General features: G+C 44.7%; 1 protein-coding gene across 1 annotated transcript in view; it reads left to right on the plus strand.

Moving 5' to 3' along the window:
• LOC138368944 (mucin-2-like) overlaps nucleotides 1-26,743 on the plus strand; it is a 145,615-nt gene that overhangs the window by 21,541 nt on the left and 97,331 nt on the right. Inside the window, exon 5 of the mRNA XM_069331669.1 lies at nucleotides 16,940-17,534. Within this exon, the coding sequence (XP_069187770.1) occupies nucleotides 16,940-17,534 (595 nt within the window). The remainder of the gene's footprint in view (nucleotides 1-16,939; nucleotides 17,535-26,743) is intronic.

The following is a 26,743-nucleotide window of genomic DNA, read 5'->3' on the forward strand; positions in this document are numbered from 1 at the left end:
GAGATAGACGCCTTGCGGACGCCACTTTGCACGCCAACAAGGGGGAGCAGTGATTGGCCAAGGGGCATAGGCCCTAGATGCGCTTCTCTCCAATTGACTAGTTTGAGGAGGACCAGGAAGCCGGCACCTTGCCGCTCTGGGCATCATAACGTCATTCTGCACCTAGCCACTGCCTGTGGTAGACGTAATCTTTGCTTAGTCGGCCAGCTAAGTACAAGCGTCGTTGGTGGTAGCCTCTAGTACACTTTACATCTGTGCGATAACGACGTGGGTCCGCAGGGAACGTAGCAGTATCTGGGAACTCGCCGTATTTGTGTGTGAAATCAAGAAAGTGTATTTAACTGTAAGTGAGAAGTGGGTAAACACAAGAGCAGAGAGCAACAGACTGTCTTGTGCATCCCCATCTCCAGCCATCATCCGATCTCCGGCTCGTGTCACATAGCAGTGGAGAGACCTGGGAATATCTTGCCAGTGTTCAGGGCAGTTTTCCCCTGCCGGGGGAAATTCGTGGGAATTTCGGTCCCAGTGTGAGACATAGACGTTCGCTGTGGTGGTCGCTATTTTGAATGAACGAGTCGCTTCAACCTGAGGGGGGGTGCGAAGCCGACTCGGGAAGGGGGGGAGGGGTTACGAACCGAGCCGAGCCGTGTCATCTTGGAGGAGTGTAGCCATCACAGTTCTAAGAGACTATAGCACTGCAGCAGTGTGTGCATGGTAGTATGTTTGACTGGGCCAGCCGTATAATTGAGTAAGTACCTCTGAGTCATATAGGTGATTATATCTCTAAGCCTAAGTACAAGCGTTGGGGAGCCGGTCGGCCGAGCGGACAGCACGCTGGACTTGTGATCCTGTGGTCCCGGGTTCGATCCCGGGCGCCGGCGAGAAACAATGGGCAGAGTTTCTTTCACTCTATGCTCCTGTTACCTAGCTGTAAATTAGGTACATGGGTGTTAGCCAGCTGTCACGGGCTGCTTCCTGGGGGTGGAGGCCTGGTCGAGGACCGGGCCGCGGGGACACTAAAGCCCCGAAATCATCTCAAGATAACCTCAATCAATCATCATCTCAAGATAGCCTGAATTCAAGGCCAGGGTCCAGATTCACGAAGCAGTTACGCAGGTACTTACGAACGTGTACATCTTTCCTCAATGTTTGATGGCTTTGGTTACCATTATTAAACAGTTTACAAGCAGGAAACCTTGCCAATCAACTGTTGTTATTGTTATAAACAGCCTCCTGGTGCTTCGGAGCTCCTTAACTGTTAAATAATTGTAAACATAGCCACCAAAGATTCAGAAAAGATGTACAGGTTCGTACATCTTCGTACAAAGCGTTTGTGTAACTTCGTGAATCTAGCCCCAGGTGATCCGCCCGCATTGTCTCTAGAGCACCTGACAGGTGATTGAGAAGAGCGGGGCCACGTGATATTTCACCCCTATTTAACGTCTTGTCAGTCAAGTGGACCTGAACTGAGGGTCGTGTGCAGACGTGTGTGTTTGGGGTCACACGGGAAACACATTGCAGCTGTGTATTGGAACTAGGACCGGAAGGGCCGTCCTAGAGTGGTTTATACTCCATACTGGTGGAAGTTTATGTTGATTACATATCTAGGTGAATTGTGTGTGTCATGTACCATGTCCACTTGTGGAGTCTTTTGCAGGAGAAGAGATCCAGTTCCGGTCATCATGTTACGGTATTGTAAAATGTTGTAACACCGGGGTTCTCCCTGCATTGGATATTGTGGTGTGACACCAGTGTGTTTTATACAAGTGTTGTTTTCCAAGGTGGTGACAAGTGTAATTTATATATACATAAGTGGCTGACCTGTTTAACGTAATTTGGTGGATTTGTTGTGAAGAGTAACGCCACAGGCGTGTGTGACAGCTTTGTAGAGTAACATAAATTTATGGGAGTAATTATCGATCCGTGGGTTCGCTAATCACTTGGCCAAGTTGACCTGGAGTGTGTTATCTCCCTAGTGCTCCGCATTAGTGTTTAATAGCTGAGAACTACAGGTGAGGTCAGCGGGTATGATATATATAATTATAGTGTCACTAAGCCTAGTGTGTTATTACTGTGGTTGCAGTAATTGTCATTGCAAGTGAGTTTCAATTGTTGGGACGTGTTCTAATTAAGTGTTATTAGAGCACCGTGGGTGTTATTGCTGTAGCTCAGTAAATTGTTGGGCCGTGTTCTAATGGTTTAGAACACCGTGGGCGTTATTTACTGGTGTTCTGGAGTAACTCTAAAATGCAACGGGTTGCAATTGTTTAAGATCATCGAGTGTTGATTTATTGTGTCGTGGGTGAACTCGTCATTGGAACGAGTACTTGGTGTTATTATTCTGTATATTGGGTTGTCATCAAAGTCCAGTTTTCAGTGAGGGTTAATTCATCAAAGGTAATTAACGTAACGCCACCAAGGGAACACCCATTGCTAATACAGGAATTGTTTATAAGACAGTTTGAGTTAAAGATACGTTTGGGTTAATTACTTTCCAGGGAACAACTGGTGTGGTAGTTCAAGGGACTGGCACCAAAGCAGCCACTTCAGGCGAAGTCAGACAGTTTTGCAGGAATTCTGGGAGGGCTGAAGCCTTGCATTTAAGTCTGTTGCAAATTATTTGTCAGATGGACCGGTAATTCAAGATTCATGGAAGACAAGGTAGTTAACGCCGATTTATTGTTGCATTAACGTAACATTAGTTATTATTAGTCAGTTGGACAGGTAATTTGATTGACTCTTGGGAGAGTAAAGTCATTGTTAAGTAACATTGATGTGGGGATTAGTTATCGATCCGTGGGAGAGTGATCTAGTCACTTGAGTTCATTGGGAGTACGTAGGACTACCAGAGGGAATTCACTTTGTTGATATTATAACTGTTGAGCCAGTGTGAAGGGTGACGTATTTGTGTATAATTAATTATTGATATTCGAGATAGTTATTAATTGCTCAAGGTAGTCAAAAGGTGATTGCCGTCCTCTTAGCACTTTGGACATAGAATTGTAGTAAACTGTCGAGTGGCCGATAGTAGTCGATATAACTCGCGCTGGGATTAATTAGCTGTCTGTAGTACAAGGATTAATGGGGATTACTTACTCGACGGGTCAAGTGTTTGTGTAATTCTGAGTAACGAGTGACAGTTGTACATTTTGACTTCTCTGTGGGAGACAAGATTAAGTTAACGTAAGTGTTACTATTAATATTAACGTAATCAATTAGTTATTGATTGTTGATCGTCCAAGGGACGAAGTGTTAACGTACAAATTTAATTAAGGAGGGTTGCTGGAGTTGCCAGTAACCCCATTAGTCATTTTTATTGTCATTGTAGACTACTGGATTGATTGCATTTGCAACTGCTATTGCAGGGAAGAGCTGCAAGGAGCATAAGTAACTGATAGGAGGTTACAGGAGACTTGTCTCCTAACCTACCTTGTTATTGCTGCATTAGTGATTATAAACTTAGTATGTTTTGCTTGATTGCATCCTCTGTGAACACTCAGTAAGTTCAGGTTAGTTCATTCATGCAGCACAACGCGATTGCAGGTAGGATCCTGTAGTTTTACTTGTGGCTGGAGTCTAGCTTTCGTAAAGGTGTCACAGGAAGGATTTCCAGTAACGTCAGTGATATTTTTCGTTGTAGTAGTAGTTAGTGCTTTGTTGAATAAACTGTGTCGTTATGTTGAACACTGTCTTTACTTACACACCACACTATTATTGATTTACATATGTTCTGCCATGTTACCTGAAATTATTATCGCTATTCATCTGAGACCGTTTCTTGAGCTTCGAGCTGAATTCATAGCACCACACAACCAATAATGTATTGTGAGACTCCGTGACCTACTCGTTAGATTCCCTCCAGTGATATGCGAAGGTCGACGGCCTGGTGATAGGAATTTCCAGTTTTTGAGGTCTTGGCATTTGCTCGCGCTTAACCATTTTTTTCTATGGTCTCTGGTGTACAGAATGAGCTGCTTACTACACTTAGCGTGTTAGCTAAGCAGTCCCTTCCTCAGGAGGCCCATCTGGGTTTCAGTTTAAAGATGACGGATGAAATACTAGAATATTATGATGGAAAATCTCACACTAGACACAAAAATAATTGGCCAATATATTTTACCTAATAGACAAACCGAACTGTGGCACTTTCCTCCTTTATTTCCATCTTTATTAAGTTGCGGCAAGAAATAGTGACTATATTCTTCTGTTGTAAGTCAAGCTGCCTTCTAGAACTTGCAGGAGGATTTTTATGTTGTGGGAGGCCCGCTTGTGGGCTCAAGTTTACTACAACGACCACTGGCAGTCCCCTCTCTTTACAATGGCTACTTCCTCCCTCTCCTCTCTCTCTCTCTCTCTCTCTCTCTCTCTTGACACGTCCGTAACCATTTGTTTACATTCGAGATTCTGGAGGAATTATGAGTCTGAGGTTAAATCTAACTATTTACTATATAATTAAATTAATAGATTTATTTTACTGTATTACCAGCTCTAAGAAAGGCGGATTTTTATATTAAACTAGCTGTACCCGGCCACGCGTAGCTGTGGCTCAAGCGTTGCTGAGCCACAACATCCTTCCCCCTGTCTCCTAGTCCCCGTCCCTTCATCCTCCCAAACCATTCCTCACTCCCCTCTCCCCTCGTCCTCCAAACCATTCCCATTCTCCTCCGTCCCCTCATACTCCCCACCATTACCACCCTCCTCCGTCCCTTTGTCCTACCACCATCCCTCACTCCAGCGTCCGCTCGTCCTCCTAACTATTCCCCACTCCAACGTCCCCTCATCCTCCCCACCATTTCCCCCTCCCCAGTCCCCTAGTTCCAACCATCCCCAACTCCCCCGTCCTCTCGTCCTCCCCACCATTACCCCCCCCCTCCCCTGTCCCCTCGTCCTCCCCACGATCCCCAACTCCTGTCACTATGTCCTCCCGACCATTCTTCATTTCCTCGTCTGATGCGTTACCAAATGATCTGATGTTCCCATCAGAAAATTGGGAACATCAAATGATCTGATGATCCCATCACCGATATATAAGAAAAACATTTAAAAAATTGAAATGAAAAATAGTGAAAAAATATACTATACTCACGAAATGAATGGTATGGTAAAGAACACAGCTCAATTCCACTCAATATCACACAAAATAATTAAATCAAAATTAAAATAAATTGAATTCTATGAAAATTCCATTGATCAATGAAATCGGAAACATTTAAATGGAATCGTAGCATATTTAGTATAGTGTGTGTTGCTCTTATGTGCAACAAATGGTGCTGTTTAAAAAAAAAAAGCATGTCTTTACCTGTCACGGGTATGGCATCTATACCCGGGAGGGAGCTCCCTCCTGCATGACGGGAGGGAGCCGGTCGGCCGAGCGGACAGCACGCTGGACTTGTGATCCTGTGGTCCTGGGGTCGATCCCAGGCGCCGGCGAGAAACAATGGGCAGAGTTTCTTTCACCCTATGCCCCTGTTACCTAGCAGTAAAATAGGTACCTGAGTGTTAGTCAGCTGTCACGGGCTGCTTCCTGGGGGTGGAGGCCTGGCCGAGGACCGGGCCGCGGGGACACTAAAAAGCCCCGAAATCATCTCAAGATAATCTCAAGATAATCTATACTTATACTCACGAAATGAACTGTATGGTAAACAACACACACCTCAATTCCAACACACTGTCACACAAAATAATTTAATCAAAAGGAAAATAAATCAAAATGTATGAAAATTTACAGGCGATGAGTCACAATAACGTGGCTGAAGTATGTTGACCAGACCACACACTAGAAGTTGAAGGGACGACGACGTTTCGGTCCGTCCTGGACCATTCTCAAGTCGATTGTGAAGAGCAGGTAGAGACGGACAAATTTTGCCTGTCTCTACCTCCTCTTCACAATCGACTTGAGAATGGTCCAGGACGGACCGTGTCGTGACGCTGAACCCCGGTTCATTCCGAACACAGCGATTACACAACACATAACACCTTGCCTCAGCAACCGTTACTCCCACCTATACTCCTACACACACCAGACCCTTGAGGCGTACCACTCGGTTTGTACTGGAACACAATGAGTGAATATATGGAAGGTATTTAAAGACCGTCGGGTTTTGTCATTTAATTACAAAGAATAGACTCTGACAAATAATAACATATTAACATACTCTATTAGGTAAATACACTTCCAATACCCATAGACCACCTGACCTCCGCGATCACCACCCAAACTTGTAACTTCCGCCTAAGTCCCTAATACGGAATGATTACTACAACGCTCCACACCCGGTTAGTCTTTCATTCAATACTCACATACTGCAGACTTAACTTCGTCACTAAGATCACATCAGGTTCTCGCATAGCTGTCTGCTACACTTCGCTGCTGCTGCAAACGGGGATCCAGAGGACTTGCCAGTTCAACTCCCACAATCAGACTGACTCTAGCCAACCATGGCCTCAAACATTTCACCCCGCCTCTCGAGGAAGGTATAATCCGATTAACCTTATTCCTAGAGCGGTAACCTTGATTCTAGAAGCCTGACGAAGAATAATCCCGCTTTCCAGGAATTATTAATTTGGCTAAACAGCTTCGGTCTTAATCCATTGACCTTTCTTAGATATGTGATCCATAGTCTGTCTACTTAACATGTACTTCCAATCATCATTCGTTAAGTGTTGTAGTAATGATCCTCTAGCTAATAATTCCTACTAACTTGTGGATTACAACACCACTCCCCTCCTTAAACACGCATATGTCCCCGTATGCATCATTGCAATGGTTCCATTAGTGCAAGGACCTGGAGGATGCACCCACCATATATATACAACTAAAAAATCATCCAATAAGTTCATCATACACACGATGAAATAAATTAAAATTTTCCCCGACATGACTCAACACTTCTCCAACATATACATTATATTCACATCATAGCACAGGTAAAATAGTCTGTAATAATTTTTCCCATCTCCAACAATGCACATATACCTAAACTGCTGACATAATTACATACAAACATAAACATAAAATTACATTGACCAGAATGCTGGCACTTAAACAGAAATGACACTAGTCATTAATATATACACAACACATATATATCTAATGTTCTTCATCCTTAGTAACAAGTTAATTATAATTTAACATCTTGCACTGTACTGTTGACATAAGGGCTTACAATGATCACACAATGTTTCACTGGCCTCCTCCACAATTGGCAGTATCACTTCTCTTGTCTTCGTGTCCCATGGTTGCTAGGTCATAGATCCTCCATGACCCAGACAAAACCCAGGCTGTCCAACCTGATGAATGTTGTCAATGTCCCATCGTTACTCTGAGCTAACGTGATCCTGGCCTCCAGAGCAACGGAGATTCCTACCCCAGGGTCATGTTCCCTTGGGTCTGTGCTGACGTCTCGTTCCAGGGCACCAATCCCAGAACGCTGTAGATCCCTCACAGCTCTCTGGTCTAGGCCCATCCGCCCAGAGTGTGTCCACCTGTATTCACACCTTTCCGACCGCTGTACCTGCAAAATATTCCCTCGGAGCCCCCTGGCTCGATCCCATTATTACATAACCCCCTCGGCTCCTTACTCTCTCCCTGTATATAGCCTGAGCGCAGCTGCAAAACCATTGCAGATGGCCCTTATCCCTGCTTTGATGTCAGGGGGCGAATTTCGCCTATAACGTCACGTTGGCTTCACTTCCTCCCCCTTTTTTTACTAGAATAACTGAGTGTAGCCTCATAGCTTCCCTTCTACTCTACCTGAAGCTCTGTGACATGATCCCGGGGGACCTTCTCAAGCCTAACACTCAGTAATGGTGCCGATGAGGTAATATACAGTATATACATACACATACATTATCACAATAAATACCTCATTAAAATAATTTCACAACTTATGTCACTAAAGCATCATACTGCCACTGGCTCACTTCTAGCGAGATTCCTGTAACACTTAATTAATGAGAAATCAGTATATCTACTTGGCTCGCCCACTGCAACCACCAACACCTGAAATTTTGAAATTCTACATTATAGTCTTATCCATAAGACTTACCCACTCCGACACACCATCACCTCTGGTCAACCCAACCACTGATGACCTCATTATAACACCACGTCTCTCAACAGCCAGGCTCTGCGTCCTGACGCACCTGACCTCATTACACCGATACTCACCGTACCCACCACCACCTGGCCTCCTGTACCGCTATGTACTCCACAACACCACACTCCATACCAGGCGTCCAAACGCCACTACACTACACCACCCAATGGCGTCCCCAACGCCCTCGACACAACACCCGGCGTCCCCAACGCCCTCAACACAACACACGGCGTCCCCAACGCCCTCAACACAACACACGGCGTCCCCAACGCCCTCAACACAACACACGGCGTCCCCAACGCCCTCAACACAACACACGGCGTCCCCAACGCCCTCAACACAACACACGGCGTCCCAAACGCCCTCAACACAACACCCGGCGTCCCCAACGCCCTCAACACAACACCCGGCGTCCCCAACGCCATCAACACAACACACGCGTCCCCCAACACCATTACCACCACAGGCATATGCCTTGCGCCAGAGCGCATCAAAACACCACGAGACGTCACCACCAATAACACCACCAATAAGTAACCAGACGCCACACACACTCCCTTTTCTCTGGTAATCCGTTAATTACCTGACCAACACTCGTCAGGCATAATTTCTTGTGTAGTGGCCACCCGCCACACACTACCATCTGCGTTAACATACTTCAACGCTAATGTCTACAATACACCCAGTGTTACAACAACCAGTTATGCTACACATGCTACACCTTGGCGCTACAATGCCAACAATGTCATGCACTATACTACATCCATAATATCAACAGTCAAAACATGCACATTTCACTACAGTAAATACTATGCATTACGCTGGCGTTTAATAAGCCACTACACATGCATTACACTACACACCCCGGCGTACAAACGCCAATATACAACCATGCACTACACTCGGCGTCCAAACGCCAATACACAACCATGCACTACACTCGGCGTCACACACCCCCACCACCGGGACACGCTCCCTGTGTCCCGAGGTAATACTCTCCATAATGCTACCTGCACCCACAAAAAAATCTCCATGGCCCTCTCCAGGGTACTCGAGACGTCGAACCCCAGACGGCAAATTATGCGTCGCTCGCTATGCCAAGGCGTCCATAATTCACTGCGCCTATTTTCTGTATCTACACCTGACAACGCCGGAACTCGCACAGTACTTTAGGTAATATTTCATTATCCTTAAAATATTCGATTTACACGTTACATGAAATTTAATTAACTTTAAATTACGTAGTTTTCACGCTTAATTTCACCTTAGCAACGGTTTCTCACTATTGCCACCATACCGACGATATAAAACAAGCTCCAAGGTGCGCTTCGCTTGGCCCACCCATCGCTTGGCCCGCACACCATTTGGCCCGCACCTGGCCGCACATGGCCCACATTCACCCGCGCTAGTTTCCCTCGCCACTCTGTATAATCCACAATACGAGCCGTGCACTTGTTTTGGATCCCGATGCTTCAGTGATCCACACTTGCATCTTAGCCGTCTCTCGTTGCGGGAATCTGGAAATAAATAAATAAACCCTACATGTGCCCCACAATGGCCTTGTCCCTTTAATTAACTAACTCCTCTGACCTGGTCTCACCTGACCCTTCTTTCCTCCGTCTAGTAACCACCATTCTCACCACAACCCGACGTCTACCATTTCCCGAACATTCCCTCACCAACTAAACCAGAACCACACTTCCTTCATCTCTCAAAGTGTTCCAAAACCTGTTTGCGCTGCCACCAAATATGTTGTGATGCTGAACCCCGGTTCATTCCGAACACAGCGATTACACAACACATAACACCTTGCCTCAGCAACCGTTACTACCACCTATACTCCTACACACACCAGACCCTTGAGGCGTACCACTCGGTTTGTACTGGAACACAATGAATGAACAAATGGAAGGTATTTAAAGGCCGTCGGGTTTTGTCATTTAATTACAAAGAATAGACTCTGACAAATAAATACATATTAACATACTCTATTAGGTCAATACACTTCCAATACCCATAGACCACTTGACCTCCGCGATCACCACCCACACTCGTAACTTCCGCCTAAGTCCCTAATACGGAATGATTACTACAATGCTCCACACCCGTTTAGTCTTTCATTCAATACTCACATACAGCAGACTGAACTTGGTCACTAAGATCACAACAGGCTCTCGCATAGCTGTCGCTGCTGCCACAAACGGAGACCTCGGAGGACTTGCCAGTTCAACTCCCACAACAAGACTGACTCCAGTCAGCCATGGCCTCAAACATTTCACCCCGCCTCTCAAGGAAGGTATAATCCGATTAACCTTATCCCTAGAGCGGTAACCTTGATCCTAGAAGCCTGACGAAGAATAATTCCTCTTTCCAGGAATTATTAATTTGGCTAAACAGCTTCGGTCTTAATCCATTGACCTTTCTTAGATATGTAATCCATAGTCTGTCTACTTACATGTACTTCCAATCATCATTCGTTAAGTGTTGTAGTAATGATCCTCTAGCTAATAATTCCTACTAACTTGTGGATTACAACACCACTCCCCTCCTTAAACACGCATATGTCCCCGTATGCATCATTGCAATGGTTCCATTAGTGCAAGGACCTGGAGGATGCACCCACCATATGTGTACAACTAAAAAATCATTCAATAAGTTCATCATACACCCGATGAAATAAATTAAAATTTTCCTCGACATGACTCACAACACTTCTCCAACATATACATTATATTCACATCATAGCACAGGTAAAATAGTCTGTAATAATTTTTCCCATCTCCAACAATGCACATTTACCTAAACTGCTGACATATAATTACATACAAACATAACCATAAAATTACATTGACCAGAATGCTGGCACTTAAACAGAAATGACACTAGTCATTAATATATACACAACACATATATATCTAAGGTTCTTCATCCTTAGTAACAAGTTAATTATAATTTAACATCTTGCCCTGTACTGTTGACATAATGGCTTACAATGATCACACAATGTTTCACTGGCCTCCTCCACAATTGGCAGCATCACCTCTCTTGTCTTCGTGTCCCATGGTTGCTAGGTCATAGATCCTCCATGACCCAGACAAAACCCAGGCTGTCCAGCCTGGTGAATGTTGTCAATGTCCCATCGTTGCTCTGAGCTAACGTGATCCTGGCCTCCAGAGCAACGGAGATTCCTACCCCTGTTGATGGTTGCTGTTGCTAAGGCTGTTGATGGTAGCTGTTGAAGGAGGCTGTTGAAGGTGGCTGTTGAAGGAGGCTGTTGAAGGTGGCTGTTGAAGGAGGCTGTTGATGGTGGCTGTTGAAGGAGGCTGTTGAAGGAGGTGTTGTAATCCACAAGTTAGTAGGAATTATTAGCTAGAGGTCATTACTACAACAACCGAAACGTCGTCGTCCCTTCAACTTCTAGTGTGTGGTCTGGTCAACATATGAAAATTTAATTTGTCAATGCAATTGGAAACACTGAAACGGAATTCTAACATAATTAGTATAGTGTGTATTGCTCTTACGTGCAACAGATGGCGCGGTTTCTTAAAAGAATGTTTTTACCTGTCACAGGTGTGTGGCATCTTTGCATATACTTACTGAATGAATGGTATGGTAAAGAACACAGCTCAATTCCAACACAATGTTACATAAAATAATGAAATCAAAATGGAAATATATCGAAATCTATGAAAAATTCAATTTATCAATGCAATCAGAAACATGGAAATGGAATCGTAACATATTAAGTATAGCATGTGTTGCTGTTACATACAACAGATGGCGCTGTTTAAAAAAAATGCATGTTTTTAACTGTCACAAGTGTGGCATTTACATAGCATGTATATAAAACATGCACGTATTCGAATGGAACATTGTGTCAAAATTTCAAAGCAATCGGTGAAGAACTCTGGGAGATTACAGTGTGTGTTGCTCTTACGTCCTACAGATGGCGCTGTTTTTCAAAAAAGCATGTTTTTCCTGTCACAGGTGAGGCATGTATATAGTAGGTATATAAAAAACACGCGTCTATTCGAATGCAAAGTTGTGTCAAAATATCAAAGCAATCGATAAAGAGGTTTCGAAGATTTCCCTCACATGAAAAAAACACGAAAAACACAGCTTTTTAAAAAAAATGTCTGTTTCCCGTCACCGACGTGACATCTATATAGTATGTATATAAAAACCCGCTCGGATGCAAATGGAACGTTGTGTGAAAATTTCAAAGCATTCGGGCATGAAGATTAGGAGATTAGTGATTTTGAACAAACGAACATTTTCATTTATATTGATATAGATAGACTAGCTGTACCCGCCATGCGTTGCTGTGGCTCAGTCTGGAAAGAAGAGAGAAATGAGAGAGCGCACGTTTATAATATGTTTAATTTCACAATGCTTGTGGGTATACAATATTTTTGCTTTTTCATTGTCTGTGGAGATATAGAGATTGTCTGGTTTGCCGACTCTAGAACACGCAACATATAATTGTCCAAGTGAGAAGTAATCCGTCTCTAGATATATACTACACAATTCTAAAGATTGGCCCTGAGCTTTGTTGATGGTAATTCCAAACGGTAATCGAATTGGAAATTACAATTTAATCGAATTGGAAATTACAATCTCTTAAATTGAATTGGCATATCTGTTGGAATCATAGGAATGCAAGGAATGAGGACATCTTCACTTTTCAAAGGACCTGTCAATATTGTTGCTTCTACGACGTTGCTGATTAATTTTTTTTGCTGCAAGGTGCGTGGCGTTGCAAAGTTTTGGTGGTTGATATTTTGCAACATGATAATTAGCAAGCCGATTTTCAATTGCGGTACGTGTGATGGTATCCCTGGCAGATCGAGTGAAATAAAAAATTCTGTTGTATAATTAACCGCTTCATCTGCTTCCTCAACAGTGTCGACGGACTTGTATGTGACAGCCTCGCTTTGAATGTTAGATTGAACAATATTGTTAAGTTCGTAGATGTCTTTGTTCTTGGCTGCAAGAAGAGCTCATTCACTCAGCCAATCGTGTTCTCATAATTAATTTGAATATTGGAAAATACTTTTTTCAAAAAATTCTTCTTTTGACGTTACTAAATTGTAGAAGTTATGAGGCAATGAAACTCGTCTTGAGGTCAGATTAACTGGCACGTTTCCGTTCTTAATTTCCAGAAATTGATGTGAGAATATCCCAGCTGATGGATCGTTTTGCTGCTGGACACCCATATTTCTAGTTAATTTTAACGTCTTTACGTGGCGCCACAAACAATAGTATTTCAGGCATACATTTATTTCGTCCGCTGGTGTCGATCGAGGAATTACAGGTGATATTTGCCTGAAATCTCCTGCAAGCAATATTAATGCGTTCCCAAATGGTCTGATGTTTCCACGCAAATCTTACAATGATCGATCAAGAGCCTCGAGCAATTATTTGTGAGCCGTTGTGCATTCATCCCAAACAATAAGTTTACATATGTGCAATGCTTTTCCCATGCATTGCTTTGGATGCTTTGGAAATGTTGCACGTGGGAGTTTCAATGAATTGCATGCTCAATAGCAATTTAATAGCCAAAGTAGCTGTTTTCCACCTGGTAGCAATGTGTCAGCTATTCCGGACGATACAAGAGCTAATGTTTTGCCGTTTTGGGATCGAAATGCTGACAGAATCAATCTAATTAGGAAGGTTTTACAGTTCCTCATGACGCATCTAAAAAAAATTCTCCAAACCCATTATTGACAGTTTGAATTATTTGATTTAAATGCCTTTTCGCTCAAGCGTTAGCTTAGGAATGTTTGACTGCACATACGACAACAGATCACCCGTGTTGTAATTTTGTTCACGTAGGTGACACTGTAGGTGACACTGTAGGTGACACTGTAGGTGACACTGTAGGTGACACTGTAGGTGACACTGTAGGAGACACTGTAGGTGGCACTGTAGAAGACACTGTAGGTGACACTGTAGGTGACACTGTAAGTGACACTGTAGGTGACACTGTAGGTGACACTGTAGGTGACACTGTGACACTGTAGGTGACACTGTAGGTGACACTGTAGGTGACACTGTAGGTGACACTGTAGGAGAAACTGTAGGTGACACTGTAGGTGACACTGTAGGTGACACTGTAGGAGAAACTGTAGGAGACACTGTAGGTGACACTGTAGGTGGCACTGTAGGTGACACTGTAGGTGAAACTGTAGGTGACACTGTATGTGACACTGTAGGAGACACTGTATGTGACACTGTAGGAGAAACTGTAGGTGGCACTGTAGGTGGCACTGTAGGTGACACTGTAGGTGGCACTGTAGGTGACACTGTAGGTGACACTGTAGGTGACACTGTAGGCGACAATGTATGTGACACTGTAGGTGACACTGTAGGTGACACTGTATGTGACACTGTAGGAGACACTGTATGTGACACTGTAGGTGACACTGTAGGAGACACTGTATGTGACACTGTAGGTGACACTGTAGGTGACACTGTAGGAGACACTGTAGGTGACACTGTAGGTTGTAACACTGTCAAGTGTTTGGTTTAGTTTATTTAAAATATATATAGTACATGAGTCACAGACAGGGATTTGGAAGGGCACCAGGTTGTCGGCCTGAGATCTCACACCTCAAAGCGTTAATGACCCCAAGTGACCTGAGGTCAGATCATGCGAATTTCACCTTCTACTAATCTCATAATTGGATCCTGGTAGCCTTCAAACATGCCGACGTTTAAGGAGTGGCTTGGTAGAGAGCAGGAGGCTATCTACTTGTGGGCGGAGTTAGCTACTAGGTTCCCCCAATAAATACTCGGAGAACTATCGATTCGAGAGGATTAAGAAAAGAACAGCAGACGAGCCAGCGGAGCAGAGAAGACGTCCCAAGCAGGGAGGCTGTCGGCCGGCAGGGCGAGACAGTCTCTGTCAAGCTACAGACCCCCCCCCCCCTCTATCCAGCTATAGGCGGAGACACTTGGTGAGTTGAGCAGTAAGGTGACTTGGTCGTGTTTTACAAGTGTTGTGTGATGATCAGGGGCAGTCAGTTGTAGTGTTCTCAAATTCTTGGAGGATGACTCACTTTGAATATTAATCTTTAACATTTTAATTGGATTGCTTAAGTTATGATACTTATCATGAAAAATATAGTTGTTGAATTTATTATTTAAATGGACCTTATTTTGTTCCCTGAGATTTTGAGTGGAGGTGAGAAAGCCTCTGTGGTTACTGGTTTCATGGTTTAGAATGAGTACATGGTTGGAGTTGATACATGGTACAGAGGGAACATACGAATAATGACCTTGATAACATCTTTTGAGAATTTTGTGATACAGACAAGTTCCATTCCTTGTCTTGTATGTAATGATCATGAATGGATGGTGGCAGCATTTCGTCTACTATCTACTCTTCTTCTTCTACTATCTACTCTTCTACTTCTACCTATCTACTCCTCTCCCTCCACCCCTCTCTAAACTCTCACTTTCAGCTAATGACCCTCCTCGCTCCTCCCACCTCTCTACCTCTCACCCCAAACCCTCACTAATTACTTCACTATTCATTTCTTCCCTTTCGTTTTCTCTTATACGTTTGTGGCAGTGAAATGTATTCTAGAGTTCTCTCTAGAGTTTCGGGTAGCTGATCCAGTTACGACGCCTTGTAGTCTTAGTACCTAGGTAGTCAAATACCTAGGTTACAAGGTGTTGAACGAGAGAGGTTGCCTTAGGAACTCTGGGAGTGCTCTAGAATAGTTAGCTAACTGGGGGGTGGAATAATGGACAAGATAGAGCTATTTCCCCCACCCCCCGTTACAATGGTGGCAGCAGTGGGGTGGAGGGAGAGGAGTAGATAGGTAGAATTAGAAGAGTAGATAGTAGAAGTAGAAGAGTAGATAGTAGAAGACGAAATGCTGCCACCATCCATTCATGATCATTACATACAAGACAAGGAATGGAACTTGTCTGTATCACAAAATTCTCAAAAGATGTTATCAAGGTCATTATTCGTATGTTCCCTCTGTACCATGTATCAACTCCAACCATGTACTCATTCTAAACCATGAAACCAGTAACCACAGAGGCTTTCTCACCTCCACTCAAAATCTCAGGGAACAAAATAAAGTCCATTTAAATAATAAATTCAACAACTATATTTTTCATGATAAGTATCATAACTTAAGCAATCCAATTAAAATGTTAAAGATTAATATTCAAAGTGAGTCATCCTCCAAGAATTTAAGAACACTACAACTGACTGCCCCTGATCATCACACAACACTTGTAAAACACGACCAAGTCACCTTACTGCTCAACTCACCAAGTGTCTCCGCCTATAGCTGGATAGAGGGGGGGGGGGGGGGTCTGTTGATTGACAGAGATTGTCTCGCCCTGCCGGCCGACAGCCTCCCTGATTGGGACGTCTTCTCTGCTCTGCTGGCTCGTCTGCTGTTCTTTTCTTAATCCTCTCGAATCGATAGTTCTCCGAGTATTTATTGGGGGAACCTAGTAGCTAACTCCGCCCACAAGTAGATAGCCTCCAGCTCTCTACCAAGCCACTCCTTAAACGTCGGCATGTTTGAAGGCTACCAGGATCCAATTATGAGATTAGTAGAAGTAAGGTGAAATTCGCATGATCTGACCTCAGGTCACTTGGGGTCATTAACGCTTTGAGGTGTGAGATCTCAGGCCGACAACCTGGCGCCCTTCCAAATCCCTGTCTGTGACTCATGTACTATATATATTTTAAATAAACTAAACCAAACACTTTACAGTGTTACAAGGTGACACTGTAGGTAACACTGTAGGTGACACTGTAGGTGACACTGTAGGTGACACTGTAGGTGATACTGTATGTGACACTGTAGGTGACACTGTAGGTGGCACTGTAGGAGACACTGTAGGTGACACTGTAGGAGACACTGTAGGTGACACTGTAGGTGACACTGTAGGTGGCACTGTAGGTGACACTGCAGGAGACACTGTAGGTGACTCTGTAGGAGGCACTGTAGGTGACACTGTAGGTGACACTGTAGGTGACACTGTAGGTGACACTGTGGATGACACTGTAGATGACACTGTAGGAGACACTGTAGGTGACACTGTAGGAGACACTGTAGGTGACACTAAAGGAGGCACTGTAGGTGACACTGTAGGTGACACTGTAGATGACACTGTAGGAGACATTATAGGTGACACTGTAGATGACACTGTAGGTGACACTGTAGGTGACACTGTAGGTGACACTGTGGATGACACTGTAGATGACACTGTAGGAGACACTGTTGGTGACACTGTAGATGACACTGCAGGAGGCACTGTAGGTGACACTGTAGGTGACACTGTATGTGACACTGTAGGTGACACTGTAGGTGACACTGTAGGTGACACTGTAGATGACACTGTAGCTGACACTGTAGGTGACACTGTAAGTGACACTGTAAGTAACACTGTGGTGACACTGTAGGTCACACTGTGGTGACACTGTAGGTGACACTATGGTGACACTGTAGGTGACACTGTGGTGACACTGTAGGTGACACTGTAGGTGACACTGTAAGTAACACTGTGGTGACACTGTAGGTGACACTGTGGTGACACTGTAGGTGACACTGTGGTGACACTGTAGGTGACACTGTGGTGACACTGTGGTGACACTGTAGGTGACACTGTAGGTGACACTGTAGGTGACACTGTAGGTGACACTGTGGTGACACTGTAGGTGACACTGTGGTGGCACTGTAGGTGACACTGTAGGTGACACTGTAGGTGACACTGTAGGTGACACTGTGGTGACACTGTAGGTGACACTGTGGTGACACTGTAGGTGACACTGTAGGTGACACTGTGGTGACACTGTAGGTGACACTGTAGGTGACACTGTAAGTAACACTGTGGTGACACTGTAGGTGACACTGTAGGTGACACTGTAGGTGACACTGTGGTGACACTGTAGGTGACACTGTAGGAGACACTGTGGTGACACTGTAGGTGACACTGTAGGTGACACTGTGGTGACACTGTAGGTGACACTGTAGGTGACACTGTGGTGACACTGTAGGTGACACTGTAGGTGACACTGTAGGAGACACTGTGGTGACACTGCAGGTGACACTGTGGTGACACTGTAGGTGACACTGTAGGTGACACTGTAGGTGACACTGTGGTGACACTGTAGGTGACACAGTAGGTGACACTGTAGGAGACACTGTGGTGACACTGTAGGTGACACTGTGGTGACACTGTAGGTGACACTGTGGTGGCACTGTAGGTGACACTGTAGGTGACACTGCAGGTGACACTGTGGTGACACTGTAGGTGACACTGTAGGTGACACTGTAAGTAACACTGTGGTGACACTGTAGGTGACACTGTGGTGACACTGTAGGTGACACTGTAGGTGACACTGTAGGTGACACTGTAGGTGACACTGTGGTGACACTGTAGGTGACACTGTAGGAGACACTGTGGTGACACTGTAGGTGACACTGTAGGTGACACTGTAGGTGACACTGTAGGTGACACTGTAGGTGACACTGTAAGTAACACTGTGGTGACACTGTGGTGACACTGTAGGTGACACTGTGGTGACACTGTAGGAGACACTGTAGGTGACACTGTAGGTGACACTGTAGGTGACACTGTAGGTAACACTGTTGTGACACTGTAGGTGACACTGTAGGAGACACTGTAGGAGAGACTGTAGGAGACACTGTAGGTGACACTGTAGGTGACACTGTAGGTGACACTGTGGTGACACTGTAGGAGACACTGTAGGTGACACTGTAGGTGACACTGTAGGTGACACTGTAGGTGACACTGTAGGTGACACTGTAGGTGACACACTGGGCGAGTCACCCAGTAGTTTAGAACTCCTGGGAAGAAAATATTAAGTTCCGCTCTTCAGGATGAAGAGAAACAATTGGTGATTAGTCCTAATTAGTCTCGATAAAGATGGGGAACGATGGCAGTCTATCGCCTCGGGTCGTTGCAAGACTACCGTGGCAGTCTATCGCCTCGGGTCGTTGCAAGACTACCGAGGCAGTCTATCGCCACGGGTCGTTGCAAGACTACCGTGGCAGTCTATCGCCTCGGGTCGTTGCAAGACTACCGTGGCAGTCTATCGCCTTGGGTCGTAGAAAGACTACCGAGGCAGTCTATCGCCACGGGTCGGTGCAAGACTCCCGAGGCAGTCTATCGCCACGGGTCGGTGCAAGACATTACAATACCTTGCAGCGTGTATTCCGGCCAGCTATCACTAACTAACAATGCCCAGCCATGTAAATTTGGCTTTATTTAATATCTTTAATATAATTCTTCTTGATAAGTAGTCGGCTGGATATTTGTAGATATTTGTAGATATTCCTGCATAAACTTCATAAGTTTATGCAGGAATTTGAATCCAGCCTAAATTTCCTTTCATTTCAGTGACACAAATAGAAATGTTTGGTATTTTATTGTCAACTTGCGAAGGGATGAGTTCCTCCATCGCAAAACACAGGCAAAGTTTCCTCATCGTTTTCTTGCGTCGTTGATCATGGAAATTTTTGCAGTTTCAATAGAGCTTTGATCCTTAGCCAATTCTTCCGAAGCGTTTCGTAGTTCCGGAGAGAAGGATTCCTCCCAGCGGGCTTGAGATTTCTTCCAGTTTGCCCTCATCAGCATTCTGAACTAAGTAGTCATAGACCTTACTACACCTAATGTATCAAAGGTCTTATCTAAGTAGTCAAAGGTCTTACCTAAGTAGACAAAGGTCTTACCTAAGTAGTCAAAAGTCTTACTTAAGTAGTCAAAGGTCTTACCTAAGTAGTCAAAGGTCTTACCTAAGTAGTCAAAGGTCTTACCTAAGTCGTCAAAGGTCTTACCTAAGTAGTCAAAGGTCTTACCTAAGTAGTCAAAGGTCTTACCTATGTAGACAAAGGTCTTACCTAAGTAGTCAAAGGTCTTACCTAAGTCGTCAAAGGTCTTACCTAAGTCGTCAAAGGTCTTACCTTAGTAGTCAAAGGTCTTACCTAAGTAGTCAAAGGTCTTACCTAAGTCGTCAAAGGTCTTACCTTAGTAGTCAAAGGTCTTACCTAAGTCGTCAAAGGTCTTACCTAAGTCGTCAAAGGTCTTACCTAAGTAGTCAAAGGTCTTACCTAAGTAGTCAAAGGTCTTACCTAAGTCGTCAAAGGTCTTACCTAAGTCGTCAAAGGACTTACCTAAGTAGTCAAAGGTCTTACCTAAGTCGTCAAAGGTCTTACCTAAGTCGTCAAAGGTCTTACCTATGTAGACAAAGGTCTTACCTAAGTCGTCAAAGGTCTTACCTATACCCAATGTATCAAAGGTCTTTAGAGACAAAGATCTTTGAGATGTTTCACGGCTGGGATTTACAGTTGCTGATTAAATAGACAATGTTGTGGGGTCCCAAGCAACACCTCGTAACCTGTTGGGATACCAGATTCTTGCAACAGTGGCAGGTCACACCAGTGGCAGGTCACACCAGTGGCAGGTCACACCAGTGGCAGGTCACAATAGTGGAGAGGTCACACCAGTGGCAGGTCACACCAGTGGCAGGTCACAATAGTGGAGAGGTCACAACAGTGGCAGGTCACACTAGTGGCAGGGCACACCAGTGGCAGGTCACAACAGTGGCAGGTCACAACAGTTGCAGGTCACACCAGTGGTAAGTCACACCAGTGGCAGGTCACAATAGTGGAGAGGTCACAACAGTGGCAGGTCACACTAGTGGCAGGGCACACCAGTGGCAGGTCACACCAGTGGCAGGTCACAACAGTGGCAGGTCACACCAGTGGCAGGTCACAACAGTGGCAGGTCACACCAGTGGCAGGTCACAACAGTGGCAGGTCACAACAGTGGCAGGTCACAACAGTGGCAGGACACAACAATGGCAGGTCACAACAGTGGCAGGTCACACCAATGGCAGGTCACAATAGTGGAGAGGTCACAACAGTGGCAGGTCACACCAGTGGTAAGTCACACCAGTGGCAGGTCACAACAGTGGCAGGTCACACCAGTGGTAAGTCACACCAGTGGCAGGTCACAATAATGGAGAGGTCACACCAGTGGCAGGTCACAATAGTGGAGAGGTCACACCAGTGGCAGGTCACAATAGTGGAGAGGTCACACCAGTGGCAGGTCACAATAGTGGAGAGTTCACACCAGTGGCAGGTCTCACCAGTGGCAGGTCAAACCAGTGGCAGGTCACACCAGTGGCAGGTCTCACCAGCGGCAGGTCTCACCAGTGGCAGGTCACAACAGTGGCAGGTCACACCAGTGGCAGGTCACAACAGTGGCAGGTCACACCAGTGGCAGGTCTCACCAGTGGCAGGTCACAACAGTGGCAGGTCTCACCAGTGGCAGGTCACAAGAGTGGCAGGTCACACCAGTGGCAGGTCACACCAGTGGCAGGTCTCACCAGTGGCAGGTCACAACAGTGGCAGGTCACACCAGTGGCAGGTCACACCAGTGGCAGGTCACACCAGTGGCAGGTCTCACCAGTGGCAGGTCACAACAGTGGCAGGTCACACCAGTGGCAGGTCACAACAGTTGTAAGTCACACCAGTGGCAGGTCACACCAGTGGTAAGTCACACCAGTGGCAGGTCACAATAGTGGTAAGTGACACCAGTGGCAGGTCACACCAGTGGTAAGTCACACCAGTGGCAGGTCACACCAGTGGTAAGTCACACCAGTGGCAGGTCACACCAGTGGTAAGTCACACCAGTGGCAGGGCACAGCAGTGGCAGGTCACAACAGTGGCAGGACACAACAGTGGCAGGTCACACCAGTGGTAAGTCACACCAGTGGCAGGTCACAATAGTGGAGAGGTCACACCAGTGGCAGGTCACAATAGTGGAGAGGTCACACCAGTGGCAGGTCACAATAGTGGAGAGGTCACACCAGTGGCAGGTCACAATAGTGGAAAGGTCACACCAGTGGCAGGTCACACCAGTGTCAGGTCACAACAGTGGCAGGTCTCACCAGTGGCAGGTCACAATAGTGGCAGGTCACACCAGTTTCAGGTCACAATAGTGGAGAGGTCACATCAGTGGCAGGTCACACCAGTGGCAGGACACAACAGTGGCAGGACACAACAGTGGCAGGTCACATCAGTGGCAGGTCACACCAGTGGCAGGACACAACAGTGGCAGGTCTCACCAGTGGCAGGTCACAACAGTGGCAGGTCACAACAGTGGAGAGGTCACAACAGTGGCAGGTCACAACAGTGGCAGGTCACAACAGTGACAGGTCACAACAGTGGCAGGTCACACCAGTGGCAGGTCACAATAGTGGAGAGGTCACATCAGTGGCAGGTCACATCAGTGGCAGGTCACACCAGTGGCAGGACACAATTAACAGTGGCAGGTCTCACCAGTGGCAGGTCACAACAGTGGCAGGTCACACCAGTGGCAGGTCACAACAGTGGCAGGTCTCACCAGTGGCAGGTCACAACAGTGGCAGGTCACAACAGTGGCAGGTCACACCAGTGGCAGGTCACAACAGTGGCAGGTCACACCAGTGGCAGGTCACAATAGCGGAGAGGTCACATCAGTGGCAGGTCACACCAGTGGCAGGACACAACAGTGGCAGGTCTCACCAGTGGCAGGTCACAACAGTGGCAGGTCACACCAGTGGCAGGTCACACCAGTGGCAGGTCACACCAGTGGCAGGTCACAATAGTGGAGAGGTCACATCAGTGGCAGGTCACACCAGTGGCAGGACACAACAGTGGCAGGTCTCACCAGTGGCATGTCACAACAGTGGCAGGTGTGGGAACCGACCTGTGAGATTTATATTTATTTAATTTATATGAATTTATATTTACGTTAATTTGTATACTTCGATAGCAATTTGTATAATGATAAGTGGACTGTATTTCTGCAATAATCTCTTAATCTCACAAATCGATCCTCTACACATTAGGGGGAGGGGTTATTAAATTAATATATATGCAGCCAATCAAACTACAGTAACTACATACATTGAAAAGGTTCCTTATCTTATAGTACAGCAGGTTAGTCCACCAGGTATAACTAGGGTGTAGACACCAAATTATCCTCTTTGAGGTAGCTTCCATCACCCAGTAACTGGTGCACAAACTCTTCCTCGTCTTGACCTGTCAAAAAGGCGCTAACTGTGAAGCCAGAAACCTATATATGACAAGTATTTCAGAGAAAACTGTACATGGAACATGAAGACCTGGCTTAATTACCTTTAGTTTGAGGCTTCCACGTGCTCTAACCGGGACACCCTATATAATGACATTAATGGCCATAAATGAAGATACATGGGTTTCGGAAAGAACACTTAACTTGAATTTGTAGACAGCGTGTTGAAAATGGTACACCTTTGGTTTCCATAACACTACGTCCAAGTAAAATTAACAGGAGCCGAATTTGCTCCCGTGTGAGCCTCTGGTCTCGTACAAACAATAATGGCTGCCCCTTCCTCCTCACTCTGACGCCTGGCTTACATTGTCCACATTTCAGAAAGTGATAGAAGGGTCACATTTACTCTACTTTAATATTGATAATTAAGTTAATTTATATAAGATGTTTTATGATGGTACAGTCCAAAGACTAATGTATTTAAGAATAATTCCCACCATAATAGGTGGTGAATTATAATAGTATGTGGTGATGATATCCCGTTTTCTTTAGACGGTAATTCCACTACAAGTTACGTTTTCTATGGGTAACTTGTTTATACAACACAGCTATTATCTGTATGATTATTAAATGGTGTCGGATTTTCCGACATAATTCCCCAGGGGCTGCTCACGGGTCGAAGTCCTAATTAGAACAGACTAACACCGATACTCCTCCTTCGAATTATTAGATTAATTTGATGTTAGTAGTTAGTAATCACACACTTATGTGTCTGTTCGTACAGGACGGATGTCCCGTACTAGAGTTGCAGGGGTTAGAAGTCTAATGCGATTTCATTTCCCTGTCAACTCTTGAAAGGCTAATATTCAAGCCTAATTACATATTATTTAACCCAGAAGACTGGATGTGATCAAGTACTACAGTCAAGTATGATTCAGGGACTGCAGTGAGATCAGTGACATTAGATATAACTTGAAGTTTCTTCAGGTAACTGGTCACTGATATATAAACACTGAGGCCCATGGAATACATCTTGATTAAATAATAAATGTATCAAATCAGTCATCAGATTTATTAGGGTTTAATTTAGTTAATTGATTCAGAAGATTGAATAGCTCATCATTAAAGTAAAGTATGGTTCTGAGACTGCAGTGGGTTCAGTGACATTGGTCGCAGTGACTTGTAGCTGTTTTAGGCTACTGTTCACTGATTTGCCACTGAGGCCTCATGAACTCATCTTCAGCTTTAAATGATGATACTAACATCAACCTCTGTTACTATAGTCAGCTGTAATCTCCTTAGTATAATGCTACTGGAGAAATATAATCAGCTGACAAATTTAGATCTCTACTGGTATTGTTTATCTGCAGGCATAGGTCTCCTCAGGCTTGATACTGGGCCTGAGAGTAATTTACCTCCTGCAGAGTTTAACATGGTTATACCCTGATATTTAGTAGGGCTACCGATGAATCGATGGCAATAGTCTGTCCCTACAAGGAGATCGAAGTCGGTGAGGTGATCAGACTTAATATTATCTGCCAATTTTATTCCTCTATTTCTCAGGAATTTGGCTGTTGCTCTCAGACCTTGAACTTGTAGGTCTACTGGTATTTTGTCCACCACAATGGCTTGTACTCGACAGACGTACCTGCCTAAGCGTACTGATGGTTGTACCACCTGGTAGACTTGAGGTCCTGCATCTGTTACAAACCCTGAGATGTTGAATGACGTCTGGGCTACAGGCCTTAATTGTAGTTCATCTGCCAGCTTTTTAGTGATATATGTTCTCTGGGATCCTTGGTCAAACAACCCACGGGTATGGACCTTGGCCCTCTTATTCAGGATGGTAATTTGGGCAGTAGGCAAAGTCGTATTACCTTTAGACTTTGCTGATTGGACACTCTTTGTTGGTTGCACCTTGCAGTACTGTACTGTGGTGGGAATGCTATCTTCCACCTTGGGGGTTGGAGACGTTGTTTTGGTGTCTCTGCACAATGCTGCATGGTGCTGACCTTTGTTACACCTATTACAGGTGTGTAATTGGGTATCACAGTCGTTGATGTTATGTTTCCTGAGGCACCTCGTGCAATGTTGCAAATCTTTGAGTCGCTCAACACGGGCGTCACAATCAGGATAATTAGAGCAGTGGTACATTGAATGTTTCTCATTGCAGAACAAACATGTTCCATAGCTTCCAGTACCCTTTGGTGTCACGTTCTTGGGTGACACAGTAACTATAGGCTTGGAGGGTCCCACTGCATATACGCCCACACTGCCACTGTTCCACTTTGGTGTTGAATTATATTGTCTAGATTGATTTGGAGTACCTTTGGTACTCTGTGGTTTACTATTATTGGTTTCTGAGGGTTTACTTGGTGGTTTTAATTTGTCATGTGTTCGTAATTGATGAACTACTGACTTTAAACCTTCAGATATTTCATTCATGGATAAGATGCTTTTATTGTAATGAGCACTCATTTGTCTCAATATGTCCCTAGGTATTTTCTCCTGGACAATTATTTTCAAGACCCACTCAGCCCCGTTTGTATCTACTGTCAGGCTGAGGGCATTGATCAATGATTCTACCTCCAGCTTGAAGACTTGGAGTGAATCAGCTGAAGCCTCCGGTGGGGGTAAATGCAACAGCTCATGAACTAAATGTGATGTTCTTACTTCTGGATCAGCATAATTATCCTTGAGGAGTTTTACTGCCAGATCATAGCCGTCATTAGTTAATCTCAGATGGGATACTACTGTTTTAGCCTCACCTGATAATTGGCCTTGCAAATAAGAGAATTTACTACTCTTTGGTAAAGATTGTTTTGAGTCTACAAGGTCAACGAATTTGTTCCAAAATTCATCCCAATCTTCCTCATCTTTTCCTGAGAAAGTGGGTAAATTAATTGGAGGGAGTCGAGCTTCTGCTTGACTCGTATTAGATGCAACTGTTGTTGTTGTTGCTGCCTTGTTCTGGGCAATTAATTTGACATAAGGCTGTAACGTGGCCTGAGTGTGACCTTCATAATTCGCAAGATCAACCATAATGTCGTCTATTTCTGTTTCTGATAAATTGGTGTTGGCAAGTTCAGCCACATATGTTGCTATTTGACATTTGATTTGCTCAAATTTACCTGCAGCTGCTTGATAATAGCTTTCCAGGTCAGCATAATCAACTTGAGATTGTTGTGACAAATCTTCACATTTCTTGATCTGTCTTGTTAAGTGGCCTTTAAGACCTGCAAGGGTTCTTTTCATTCTCCCTGCATTATCCATACTGGCTAGTTGGTGAAGCCTTGTGGGGCTTGTACTTGGGCTGCTCATAATACTGAACAAACACTAATGGTAGCCTAGGGTAAATTCTGCACTCACTAGGCAATAATCCTACCTCTACTAGAGGTTAGCACTTAAAATTAATACACATTATATATATACAATCATACACACTAATGATTTGAGTGATAAACCAGTGTCACTGGAAGTACCTTTAGGTTAGCTCTTCTATATCACCCTAGGATGGAATTGACACTAATTAATCACTCAAAGGTGTAATGATCATAAGTAAA

This window comes from Procambarus clarkii, chromosome 26 (assembly GCF_040958095.1).
Source record: "Procambarus clarkii isolate CNS0578487 chromosome 26, FALCON_Pclarkii_2.0, whole genome shotgun sequence".
Lineage (NCBI taxonomy): Eukaryota > Metazoa > Arthropoda > Malacostraca > Decapoda > Cambaridae > Procambarus > Procambarus clarkii.